Genomic DNA, 14,487 nt, shown 5'->3' with positions numbered 1-14,487 from the left:
TCTGAGCCAAACAAGTTTATCTTGGTCTCGTCAGGCCACAGGGCATTCCAGTAATCCATGTTCTTGGACTGCTTGTCATCAGCAAACTGTTTGCGGGCTTTCTTGTGCGTCAGCTTCCTTCTGGGATGACGACCATGCAGACCGAGTTGGCTGGCCTCCCACTTCTTCAACCTCTACAGCAATGCTGGCAGCACTCATGCATCTATTTTTTTAAGCCAACCTCTGGATATGACGCTGAACACGTGGACTCAACTTCTTTGGTCGACCCTGGCGAAGCCTGTTCCGAGTGGAACCTGTCCTGGAAAACCGCTGTATGACCTTGGCCTCCGTGCTGTTGCTCAATTTCAGGGTCTTAGCAATTTTCTTATAGCCAAGGCCATCTTTGTGGAGAGCAACAATTCTATTCCTCCCATCTTCAGAGGGTTCTTTGCCATGAGGTGCCATGTTGAATATCCAGTGGTCAGTATGAGAGAATTTTACCCAAAACACCAAATTTAACAGCCCTGCTCCCCATTTACACCTGGGACCTTGACACATGACACCAGGGAGGGACAACAACACAACTGGGCACAATTTGGACATGTTCACTGTGGGGGTACTCACTTATGTTGCCAGCTATTTAGACATTAATGGCTGTGTGTTGAGTTATTTTCAGAAGACAGTAAATCTACACTGCTATACAAGCTGTACACTGACTACTCTAAGTTATATCCAAGTTTTATTTCTGTAGTGTTGTCCCATGAAAAGATATATTAAAATATTTGCAAAAATGTGAGGGGTGTACTCACTTTTGTGAGATACTGTATATACAGTGTATCACAAAAGTGAGTACACCCCTCACATTTCTGCAAATATTTTATTATATCTTTTCATGGGACAACACTATAGAAATAAAACTTGGATATAACTTAGAGTAGTCAGTGTACAACTTGTATAGCAGTGTAGATTTACTGTCTTCTGAAAATAACTCAACACACAGCCATTAATGTCTAAATGGCTGGCAACATAAGTGAGTACACCCCACAGTGAACATGTCCAAATTGTGCCCAAAGTGTCAATATTTTGTGTGACCACCATTATTATCCAGCACTGCCTTAACCCTCCTGGGCATGGAATTCACCAGAGCTGCACAGGTTGCTACTGGAATCCTCTTCCACTCCTCCATGATGACATCACGGAGCTGGTGGATGTTAGACACCTTGAACTCCTCCACCTTCCACTTGAGGATGCGCCACAGGTGCTCAATTGGGTTTAGTCCATCACCTTTACCTTCAGCTTCCTCAGCAAGGCAGTTGTCATCTTGGAGGTTGTGTTTGGGGTCGTTATCCTGTTGGAAAACTGCCATGAGGCCCAGTTTTCGAAGGGAGGGGATCATGCTCTGTTTCAGAATGTCACAGTACATGTTGGAATTCATGTTTCCCTCAATGAACTGCAGCTCCCCAGTGCCAGCAACACTCATGCAGCCCAAGACCATGATGCTACCACCACCATGCTTGACTGTAGGCAAGATACAGTTGTCTTGGTACTTCTCACCAGGGCGCCGCCACACATGCTGGACACCATCTGAGCCAAACAAGTTTATCTTGGTCTCGTCAGACCACAGGGCATTCCAGTAATCCATGTCCTTGGACTGCTTGTCTTCAGCAAACTGTTTGCGGGCTTTCTTGTGCGTCAGCTTCCTTCTGGGATGACGACCATGCAGACCGAGTTGATGCAGTGTGCGGCGTATGGTCTGAGCACTGACAGGCTGACCTCCCACGTCTTCAACCTCTGCAGCAATGCTGGCAGCACTCATGTGTCTATTTTTTAAAGCCAACCTCTGGATATGACGCCGAACACGTGGACTCAACTTCTTTGGTCGACCCTGGCGAAGCCTGTTCCGAGTGGAACCTGTCCTGGAAAACCGCTGTATGACCTTGGCCACCATGCTGTAGCTCAGTTTCAGGGTGTTAGCAATCTTCTTATAGCCCAGGCCATCTTTGTGGAGAGCAACAATTCTATTTCTCACATCCTCAGAGAGTTCTTTGCCATGAGGTGCCATGTTGAATATCCAGTGGCCAGTATGAGAGAATTGTACCCAAAACACCAAATTTAACAGCCCTGCTCCCCATTTACACCTGGGACCTTGACACATGACACCAGGGAGGGACAACGACACATTTGGGCACAATTTGGACATGTTCACTGTGGGGTGTACTCACTTATGTTGCCAGCTATTTAGACATTAATGGCTGTGTGTTGAGTTATTTTCAGAAGACAGTAAATCTACACTGCTATACAAGCTGTACACTGACTACTCTAAGTTATATCCAAGTTTCATGTCTATAGTGTTGTCCCATGAAAAGATATAATGAAATATTTGCAGAAATGTGAGGGGTGTACTCACTTTTGTGATACACTGTATATATATGTATATATATATATATATATACAGTGTATCACAAAAGTGAGTACACCCCTCACATTTCTGCAGATATTTAAGTATATCTTTTCATGGGACAACACTGACAAAATGACACTTTGACACAATGAAAAGTAGTCTGTGTGCAGCTTATATAACAGTGTAAATTTATTCTTCCCTCAAAATAACTCAATATACAGCCATTAATGTCTAAACCACCGGCAACAAAAGTGAGTACACCCCTAAGAGACTACACCCCTAAATGTCCAAATTGAGCACTGCTTGTCATTTTCCCTCCAAAATGTCATGTGATTTGTTAGTGTTACTAGGTCTCAGGTGTGCATAGGGAGCAGGTGTGTTCAATTTAGTAGTACAGCTCTCACACTCTCTCATACTGGTCACTGAAAGTTCCAACATGGCACCTCATGGCAAAGAACTCTCTGAGGATCTTAAAAGACGAATTGTTGCGCTACATGAAGATGGCCAAGGCTACAAGAAGATTGCCAACACCCTGAAACTGAGCTGCAGCACAGTGGCCAAGATCATCCAGCGTTTTAAAAGAGCAGGGTCCACTCAGAACAGACCTCGCGTTGGTCGTCCAAAGAAGCTGAGTGCACGTGCTCAGCGTCACATCCAACTGCTGTCTTTGAAAGATAGGCGCAGGAGTGCTGTCAGCATTGCTGCAGAGATTGAAAAGGTGGGGGGTCAGCCTGTCAGTGCTCAGACCATACGCCGCACACTACATCAAATTGGTCTGCATGGCTGTCACCCCAGAAGGAAGCCTCTTCTAAAGTCTCTACACAAGAAAGCCCTCAAACAGTTTGCTGAAGACATGTCAACAAAGGACATGGATTACTGGAACCATGTCCTATGGTCTGATGAGACCAAGATTAATTTGTTTGGTTCAGATGGTCTCAAGCATGTGTGGCGGCAATCAGGTGAGGAGTACAAAGATAAGTGTGTCATGCCTACAGTCAAGCATGGTGGTGGGAATGCCATGGTCTGGGGCTGCATGAGTGCAGCAGGTGTTGGGGAGTTACATTTCATTGAGGGACACATGAACTCCAATATGTACTGTGAAATACTGAAGCAGAGCATGATCCCCTCCCTCCGGAAACTGGGTCGCAGGGCAGTGTTCCAGCATGATAATGACCCCAAACACACCTCTAAGACGACCACTGCTTTACTGAAGAGGCTGAGGGTAAAGGTGATGGACTGGCCAAGCATGTCTCCAGACCTAAACCCAATAGAACATCTTTGGGGCATCCTCAAGCGGAAGGTGGAGGAGCGCAAAGTCTCGAATATCCGCCAGCTCCGTGATGTCGTCATGGAGGAGTGGAAAAGCATTCCAGTGGCAACCTGTGAAGCTCTGGTAAACTCCATGCCCAGGAGAGTTAAGGCAGTTCTGGGAAATAATGGTGGCCACACAAAATATTGACACTTTAGGAACTTTCACTAAGGGGTGTACTCACTTTTGTTGCCGGTGGTTTAGACATTAATGGCTGTATATTGAGTTATTTTGAGGGAAGAATAAATTTACACTGTTATATAAGCTGCACACAGACTACTTTTCATTGTGTCAAAGTGTCATTTTGTCAGTGTTGTCCCATGAAAAGATATACTTAAATATCTGCAGAAATGTGAGGGGTGTACTCACTTTTGTGATACACTGTATATACTGGTGCTGGTCATAAAATTAGAATATCATGAAAAAGTTGATTTATTTTAGTCATTCCATTCAAAAAGTGAAACTTGTATATTATATGCATTCATTACACACAGACTGATATATTTCAAATGTTTATTTCTTTTAATGTTGATGATTATAACTGACAACTAATGAAAACCCCAAATTCAGTATCTCAGAAAATTAGAATATTGTGACAAGGTACAATATTGAAGACACCTGGTGCCACACTCTAATCAGCTAATTAACTCAAAACACCTGCAAAGGCCTTTAAATTGTCTCTCAGTCTAGTTCTGTAGGCTACACAATCATGGGGAAGACTGCTGACTTGACAGTTGTACAAAAGACGACCATTGACACCTTGCACAAGGACGGCAGGACACAAAAGGTCATTGCTAAAGAGGCTGGCTGTTCACAGAGCTCTGTGTCCAAGCACATTAATAGAGAGGCGAAGGGAAGGAAAAGATGTGGTAGAAAAAAGTGTACAAGCAATAGGGATAACCGCACCCTGGAGAGGATTGTGAAACAAAACCCATTCAAAAATGTGGGGGAGATTCACAGAGTGGACTGCAGCTGGAGTCAGTGCTTCAAGAACCACCACGCACAGACGTATGCAAGACATGGGTTTCAGCTGTCGCATTCCTTGTGTCAAGCCACTCTTGAACAAGAGACAGCATCAGAAGCGTCTGGCCTGGGCTAAAGACAAAAAGGACTGCTGAGTGGTCCAAAGTTATGTTCTCTGATGAAAGTAAATTTTGCATTACCTTTGGAAATCAAGGTCTCAGAGTCTGGAGGAAGAGAGGAGAGGCACAGAATCCACGTTGCTTGAGGTCCAGTGTAAAGTTTCCACAGTCAGTGATGGTTTGGCGTGCCATGTCATCTGCTGGTGTTGGTCCACTGTGTTTTCTGAGGTCCAAGGTCAACGCAGCCGTCTACCAGGAAGTTTTAGAGCACTTCATGCTTCCTGCTGCTGACCAACTTTATGGAAATGCTGATTTCATTTTCCAACAGGACTTGGCACCTGCACACAGTGCCAAAGCTACCAGTACCTGGTTTAAGGACCATGGTATCCCTGTTCTTAATTGGCCAGCAAACTCGCCTGACCTTAACCCCATAGAAAATCTATGGGGTATTGTGAAGAGGAAGATGCGATACGCCAGACCCAACAATTCAGAAGAGCTGAAGGCCACTATCAGAGCAACCTGGGCTCTCATAACACCTGAGCAGTGCCACAGACTGATGGACTCCATGCCACGCCGCATTGCTGCAGTAATCCAGGCAAAAGGAGCCCCAACTAAGTATTGAGTGCTGTACATACTCATACTTTTCATGTTCATACTTTTCAGTTGGCCAACATTTCTAAAAATCCTTTTTTTGTATTGGTCTTAAGTAATATTCTAATTTTCTGAAATACTGAATTTGAGGTTTTCATTAGTTGTCAGTTATCATCATCAACATTAAAAGAAATAAACATTTGAAATATATCAGTCTGTGTGTAATGAATGCATATAATATACAAGTTTCACTTTTTGAATGGAATTACTGAAATAAATCAACTTTTTCATGATATTCTGATTTTATGACCAGCACCAGTATATACACACACACACACACACACAGTATATATCCTTAATATGTGTGGATATTACACAACATTTAAATATAAAACATATATAAATTCCTGAAAATAAGAAAAGTCATATGTTAGCATATAGCCTTTTTTAAATGTTATTTTAATACAATTGCATATAGAAATTAAATATATATGCTAACATATATGGATACAACATATAATACCATATAAAAATTAATACTATAGATATACTGTATTTAATATAGGTACATACACACAGTTTGTTATGGGTATTTTATATACTGTATGTTATAAACTTATATGGACATACTGTATATCAATAGGATACATGTATGTTATAATAATATATCACCTTACAGGTAACATATGTGGAAAAACCATTATTGATATAGGGGCATACAGTACATGTCATATATTAAATTTCCATGTGGGAAAGCATCAGGAGGAGGGAGGGACAGAGAGAAGGATGGAGAGATTAAGATATTGCAAATAATCAAAAAGAGAACAGCCAGCAAGCAGTGATGCCAGAGGCATGTGGATGTAAATGAGTAAGCAGCTTATGATGATAAGGAGAGATAAAAGAATGAGAATATCGTGATATGAAAGATAATTGTTATATGGACATTAAAACCAAAGTGGGATGATGAAAAACTAACAATGTTATGCTACTGCTAAAAAAAATCTACATTTGAATATGACAACAGAGCGATTGAGGGTGTGAGTGTTGTCCTGCCAGTCTGTGTGGGTGAAGTTAGTATTAATGCCAGCTATCTGCCTGGAGCCTATGCAACTGTAAAAGAGCATGTTCTGTAGGCTTGTGGGTGACAAGATAGCACTGTTGTCTGCACTGAAAACTTTTATAGCCCGTGGGGCTTTACACAAACTAAAACTGGCTGATCTAAATTGCCCCTATGTATATACATGTATGTATACACCCACACACACACATATACACGTCTACATACTGTGTTGTGGCATCAAAGCAGGCAAGAACGAGGCAATAGCAATTATTAGCATGCTCTTTAATAACATTATTGTTAAGCCCACTATTATCTACACTCACTGATTTTTTTACATTTGATTAAATTAATTTATGGGGTGGCACAGTGCATCCTGGTAGACACCAGAGTAACCACATCCCCAGTTGTCCAAATGGCAGCACCCACTCTTGCTAGCTCTTAGCAAGCCAGCCGCTTGTCACAACACACACACACACGCACTCACAAATAAATACACTGATCAGCCATAACAATAAAACCACCTCCTTGTTTCTACACTCACTGTCCATTTTATCAGCTCCACTTACCATATAGGAGCACTTTGTAGTTCTACAATTACTGACTGTAGTCCATCTGTTTCTCTGCATGCTTTGTTAGCCCTCTTTCATGCTGTTCTTCAATGGTCAGGACCCCCACAGGACCACCACAGAGTAGGTATTATTTGGGTGGTGGATCATTCTCAGCACTGCAGTGACACTGACATGGTGGTGGTGTGTTAGTGTGTGTTGTGCTGGTATGAGTGGATAAGACACAGCAGCGCTGCTGGAGTTTTTAAACACCTCACTGTCACTGCTGGACTGAGAATAGTCCACCAACCAATAATATCCAGCCAACAGCGCCCCATGGGCAGCATCCTGTGACCACTGATTAAGGTCTAGAAGATGAGCCATAACATTAAAACCACCTCCTTGTTTCTACACTCACTACTTTGTAGTTCTACAATTACTGGCTGTAGTCACCCTGTTCTTCAACGGTCAGGAACCGCACAGGACCACCACAGAGCAGGTATTATTAAGGTGGTGAATTATTCCATGTCCACTCACTGTCCACTCTATCAGACACCCCTACCTAGTTGGTCCACCTTGTAGATGTAAAGTCAGAGACGATCGCTCATCTATTGCTGCTGTTTGAGTTGGTCATCTTCTAGACCTTCATTAGTGGTCACAGGACGCTGTCCTGTTGGCTGGATATTTTTGTTTGGTGGAATTGTTTAAAGGTGTTTAAAAATTCTATCAGTGCTGCTGTGTCTGTGTGGAGAAAAGCAGCTCTATATCATGATGCTCCCACTTCCATTCTTGACTGTGGTATGGTACATCAACATGAGTGATTGAAGAAAAGTTGAAAAGATGGAAGGAAAGTAGAAAGAAAAAATGGAATAGAAGAAAAAGGTCACAAAAAACAATTGTTCTGTTGATTTATTTTTAACAGCAATTAATCTATTTCTGAATGTGCAAGGACTAAAATAGAAAAGGAAAATAAAAATGTTATGCACATATGCTTTTAAAGGAGGCATATGGCCACTGGCAAGAACTCCAGCATGCTTTCCATAGTTGAATCTTTTAATAACTCAGCTGTTTTTTTGTATTACAACATTCACCATGCAGTTTTTCCTAGATTTACTTCACATTTATTTCATTTCAGAGAGTATGAACCCAAGATATTTCATTTTTCAATTGAACAGCTTTAATTCGTTTGTTAATATACAGTACATTTATTCCTGCATTTCAGGCCTACAGTACATTCCAAAAACGTTAGGACAATAAAGCATTTACCACTTTGTAATTTATGTCTTCTCTCAACACAGAGGATACCAAGTGATAAAAAGTATTTCAGGTGTGATCTTGTCCCATTCTTCCTGCAAACATGTCTTAAGGTATGCAAAAATTCTCCACACATTGGGGACACGTAAGGACTGCAGGCAGGCCAATCCAGTACCTGTACCCTCTTCCTCCGCTGCCATGCCTTTGTACTGTGTGCAGCAAGTGGTTTTGCATTGTCTTGCTGAAAAATGCATGGGCGTCCCTGGAAAAGATGACGTCTTGAAGGCAGCACATGTCACTCTAAGATCTCAATGTACTTTTCTGCATTAATGCTGCCATCACAGAAGTGTAAATGACCTTTACCAAGGGCACTGACACAGCCCCATACGATGACAGACAGTAAAGTTTCAAATGGCATTTGTGAATTTAACTCCGTATTTTAGTGCGTAACAAAGGTTTGTTAAAGTAGTCCCTTGCCCATGTGGTTATATCAGCTATTGATAAATATATATGAATGACAGTTTTTGATGCAATGCTGTCTGAGCGATCAGAGATTGTTGGTGTTCAGTTTAGGCTTGCACCCTTGCCCTTTACACACTGAAATTCCTCCAGATTCCTTAAACCATTTAATGATATTATGCACAGTAGAGGGAGAAATAGGCAAGTCTTTGCCAGTCTTTCTTTGAGGAATGTTTTGATTTTTTTTTTTATAAAAGTCAAAATAAATTGTTAAAGATAAATTGTGAGTTTTAATTTGCAATTTCCACACTGTCCCACATTGATATTTTATTAGACACATTAAACAAATATTTATAGTCAATTTCCACCAACCTAACTTAAACAGGTAAAATCTAAATCTAAATCAAGTAAAATCTTCAGGCTTTAAACATGAATTCCTCTGATTTCATCATTTTTTCACATGAACTTGCATTTAAAGAAATCTTAATGCTTTCTCGATAAACAAGAAAGTAGTATTTATTCAATAAACAAATGCTGTTTATATAATTAAATAATTAAACAAATGAAGCATAGAAGATGACATAAATAGAATGATATAAGAAGGAAATTAATTAACAAATGAAAAACAAAAGACAATAAGAAAGAAAGCAAGTGAAGAAGCTAAATAATCAGAGGCTCGGCTTGTGACAATGACTAAACCCTCAAACCTCTGATTAACAGTTCAGTAAATGGAGTTCTGATCTATATCTTGCCACAATTTGATTGCAAAGATCCACAGACAGTTTCTTAGACTTCATGGCTTGCTTGTTCTGGTAATGCAATGTAAACTGTGGGCCCTTATAGATTCAGATATGTGCCTTTTCAGACTCTGTCTAATTAATTTAAGTTGCAATAGGTGGACCTCAAATAAAAATTAAAGCAATTAAAGCTTATTAAAGCAAACATGATGCACCTGACCACAAATATGAGTGCCACATTAGGTAATGAGTCTAAATGCTTTTGTGAAATCTGTGAAATATTTCAGTGAGATTTCTTTATTATTTTTTCAGAAAATAAGTCACAATAAGTCAGGTCTGTATTATTTCTGAATCCATTGTACGTGCACAACTCTCTGTTTCATTTTATTATTATGTGCATACAGAGAAAATGTATCTTCCCTCTCTTTAAATGACTAGTTCACATTCAGAAACAGATACTAGGGAAGGAAAAGCCTGTCCTTCATATCACATTTCTTTTTATACATGGCAGTATTTGGCATGTGTTTCTGTAAAGCAGGAGTGAAAAGACGTTGCATTACTCACCCTCCCACACACAAATAACTTTGACTCTTCGAAGCGTACCAACAGCTCACCCAGTGATGACTGATCCCATAAGCATTCATTATACCCCCAATTTACTGCCTCAGAGTGATTGAAAGCGATCATTTGTAAAATGCCAGTGGGTGGTGTGGCAAGTCAATTTATTGAGACATTTAAAGAAAGGCCAGTCCTGCTGCTTTTATTGAAATGTGGAGAAAATAAAGAGCGGTCATTAACATGTGTGTGTGTGTGTGTGTGTGTGTGTGTGTGTGTGTGTGTGTGTGTTTGTGTTTTTCAGGGTGGAAGAGAGTTTTAAGACCTTGTTCTGGTCCATTTTTGGCTTGTCTGAGGTGATCTCGGTGGTTCTGAAATATGACCATAAATTCATCGAGAACATTGGCTATGTGCTATATGGAGTATATAACGTGACTATGGTGGTGGTGCTGCTTAACATGCTCATAGCCATGATCAACAACTCCTACCAGGAAATAGAGGTAATTATTAGTACTGTCTGTGTATGTGGTGTATGTTCTCTTAATGTCCTTGTGGGTTTCCTCAGAATGGTGTAGGTGTAGGTGAGTAAATAATGGGTAAGTGTGTGCAATCGCTGGCAGTCTGTGATTTCACATGATGCTGGATCCACCACAAACCTGATAAAACTAAAATGTTAAACCATACATTTAGTCAATCACTGTGATGAGGGTATTTTATCACCCTCCTAGATTCAGGCTTGTTTTATCAATGCTTCAACAATGCAGTACTACTACATTCCCACACTGTCTTAAACTGGTTTCTGTGCACTTATTAGAAACAGTCATGTTTAGCTGTTTTTGGAATCATATGGACAATCTATCTTTTTACAAACATAAATTCTTGCCATTTTAGTTCTATTCATCTATTTTAATTTCATTTGTGTAAATGCCCTTGTGCTAATTTTAAATTCCAGTCTTAGTGTTGGAAATAATTGAAATGCAGTTTGTTGCAGTATATCTGTGCAGCTGTTGTTCTTGCTGCATTCTGGTCATCCAGCAACTCTTTTTAATTGACTGCTGGCTTTTTTTCTCACATTAATCATCATTAGCCTAAAAGCACATTGTGAAATCTTGCATGGTGCACCCATCTAGGGACTATTATTTATGCTTAAATGAACTTTCCATCAACCACACCAATTCTTTGATGAGTTTGCTATGGCTCTGTAACTTTTTAAATGTTATTGTTTATAAATGTTGTCCCCAAAAACTGTTAGCTTCTTTACTTTGATTCATACTTGTTGTGTGAAGTCTTCTTCATGTATGGACATATATTTTTTTTATTTAAAATCAGGTCAGATTTGCATGAAATTTCTTTATCCTTTTATTGCAGCATTAATATATTGAAATTCATTTATTTTTATGTAACCCTCTAAAGTTCCATTTTTTGTGTCACTGTTTTCACTACAGTGACATATGCAATGATTAATTAGAGATATTAATAATTGATTAATGACCGATGTGGCATTTTATGAGTTTTCAGCATTTACAGCTTCATTAGGCTTCAAGCTTGTGATTTATTATTGATCAAGGCATGTTTATAATTTGCTCGCAGGCATTTTCTAATTTTTTACTCCTCTCTCTTTTCCTACCAATATTTTACCTTCATCCCTTTCATTTTCTTTGTTTGTAGGAGGATGCTGATGTGGAGTGGAAGTTTGCTCGTGCTAAGCTGTGGTTGTCGTATTTTGATGAAGGCCGCACCTTGCCCGCACCCTTTAATCTGGTGCCCAGTCCAAAGTCTTTCTACTATCTGGTTTTGCACACCAAAAACTGCCTCATCCAGCTCTGCAAGGCCAAAGGTCATCCTCATGACAGTGAACTGGAGATGGGCATGCTCAACTCAAGACCAAAGGTCTGATAAACAGAAAATTATTACTTTTTTTCCACAATTACACTTACAACTATTATATAAATAAAATGTGTACTATGAATAATGTGTGCTAATATAAGGGTTCTTCAAAAAGTTTCCACACTTTTTTTTAAACTCTGTTTATTACGAATTTCAAAAACAAATGACATCACTTTTCTACAGTCACCCTTCGATGCATTTTCCCCAGCATCATACCAACTTTTAATGCCATCAGCAAAACATGTTTTGGTTGAGTGTGCAGCCACTGATGCACCGCTGCTTTCCCATCATCATCACATTAAAATCTTCTTTCTCTTAAAACGTCTTTGAGCGGTCCAAAAAGGTGAAAATCAGATGGCGCTAAATCCAGACTATAGGCTCTCTCTCAGTCTCTCAGACACGACTAATTACTACTCCTCCTGCCCCCACCATTTCGAACCAAAATATAAAAGTGCGGAAACCTTTTGAAGATCGTTCATACCATAAATACTGTTTATTGTACAAACCCAATGCAAGTTGAGATAGTAGGTAAAATGCAAATGAAAACAGAATGTAGTGACTTTTGCAGATACTTTGAGGAAAATATATTCATGCTCCTCATTATCAGTTGTATTCATTTTGTAAATGCACAATTATCCTTAATTTGATTCCTGCAACACATACTGTGCTATCCTTCAGGAATCTTCAATATATCTCTCCCTCTGCTTTCTCAGATTCTCTTGTTAAAAAGATGTCTGTCTGTCCTGTACTGTCTAGTAATTCATCTGACCTTGTCAATTACTATAATGACATACTCGCCTCATGTCTTGATGAGCTGGCTCCTTTGAGAACCAAATTTGTTTCATTTAGTCATTCTGCACCATGGTACACAATTGAGCTTCACCAAATGAAATCCCGTAAACGCCAGCTTGAAAGACTTTATAAGAAAACCGGTCTAACAGTACATTATCAGATTTATTCTGATTATCTTCAACATTACAAAGACGCTCTTACGGCAGCCCGATCCACTTACTATTCCGAACTCATACATGCTGGATCAACAAATCCTAAGACTCTCTTTTCCACAATAAATAAACTTCTCAAACCAGTTGACAATACTACCAATTCCTTTACAGTTGACAAGTGTAACTCTTACCTCTCATTTTTTCAAACAAAAGTTGAGAATATCCACAATTTTCTGACAGTTTCCCCTGTCATCTCTGTTTCTCCGCCTATCTCATCTCAATTTATTACCCAGCCTCTGTCTCAGTTCTCACCTGTGTCTCATTTGGACCTATCTGAGATCTTAACAGGGATGCGAAGCTCCACTTGTGTTTTGGATCCTGCTCCATCAAAACTTGTTAAGGGTTGTTTTCCAGTTATCTCATCACTTATCACAGAGATAATCAATTCCTCTCTTAGTTCTGGCTCAGTCCCTCAATCACTCAAATTGGCTGCTGTTACTCCCATACTTAAAAAACCTGGACTTGACTCTAACATTATGAGTAACTTTCGGCCCATTTCCAATCTTCCATTTCTGTCGAAAATACTGGAACGTGTTGTTGCCTCACAGCTCAAAGATCACCTAAATTCCAATAATCTATTTGAATCATTTCAGTCTGGTTTCCGCCCCCAGCACAGCACTGAGTCAGCCCTCCTCAAAGTCACAAATGACCTTCTTCTTTCCTCAGACTCTGGACAAATTAATATTCTCGTCCTCCTTGATCTTACTGCAGCTTTTGACACCATTAATCACTCCATTCTTCTGTCCCGCCTTGAATCCTCTGTCAACATCACTGGTACTGCCCTTTTGTGGTTAAGGTCATATCTCGTAAACAGACAACAGTTTGTTAATATCAACAATTGTAGTTCTGCCATTGCTCCACTGTCCCAAGGCGTTCCCCAAGGCTCAGTGTTAGGTCCCCTTTTGTTTATTCTTTATATGCTCCCCCTTGGTGACATCATACGTCGGCATGGTTTACATTTCCACTGCTATGCTGATGATATTCAGCTTTACATCTCCTCCAAATCCATTAATACTGAACTTCACTCCACTCTGACAAATTGCATCACTGAAATGAAATTGTGGATGAAAGCTAATTTCCTCAAATTAAACTGTGAAAAATCAGATATGATCATCGTAGGTCCTACAACCCTGGCAAAAACCACAAAAAATTTTCAAATTACCATTGATAATGACACTTTGTCTCCGTCTTCTAACATCCGAAATCCGAAATCTTGGTGTAATTTTTGATAGCAACCTCTCTTTTGACCTCCATGTAAATCACATCACCAAAACTGCTTTCTTTCATCTAAAAAACATAGCACGTCTACGTCCATCACTCTCCTTTTCTGCCGCCGAAACCTTGATTCATGCTTTTATTACATCCAGAATTGATTATTGCAATAGCATCCTTTATGGTACATCTAACAAAATCCTAAAAAAACTTCAGTATATCCAGAATTCAGCTGCTCGCCTCCTTACTCATACTCGCTCCCGTGATCATATTACACCTGTTCTACAAAAACTTCATTGGCTTCCCGTTGCTCAACGCATTCAATTCAAAATTCTTCTATTCACTCACAAAGCTCTCCATAATCAGGCCCCATCCTACCTCACCGACCTGCTCCATCAGCACATTCCCTCCC

At 40.0% G+C, this 14,487-nt stretch overlaps 1 protein-coding gene across 1 annotated transcript in view; it reads left to right on the top strand.

Moving 5' to 3' along the window:
• The window catches only part of trpc7b (transient receptor potential cation channel, subfamily C, member 7b), a 92,679-nt gene that overhangs the window by 65,852 nt on the left and 12,340 nt on the right, over positions 1-14,487 (top strand). The window contains exons 7-8 of the mRNA XM_062990836.1: positions 10,277-10,472; positions 11,641-11,862. Coding sequence (XP_062846906.1) covers positions 10,277-10,472; positions 11,641-11,862 — 418 coding nt within the window. The remainder of the gene's footprint in view (positions 1-10,276; positions 10,473-11,640; positions 11,863-14,487) is intronic.

This window comes from Trichomycterus rosablanca, chromosome 1 (genome assembly GCF_030014385.1).
Source record: "Trichomycterus rosablanca isolate fTriRos1 chromosome 1, fTriRos1.hap1, whole genome shotgun sequence".
Lineage (NCBI taxonomy): Eukaryota > Metazoa > Chordata > Actinopteri > Siluriformes > Trichomycteridae > Trichomycterus > Trichomycterus rosablanca.
This window is presented reverse-complemented; position numbering and strand designations above follow the sequence as displayed.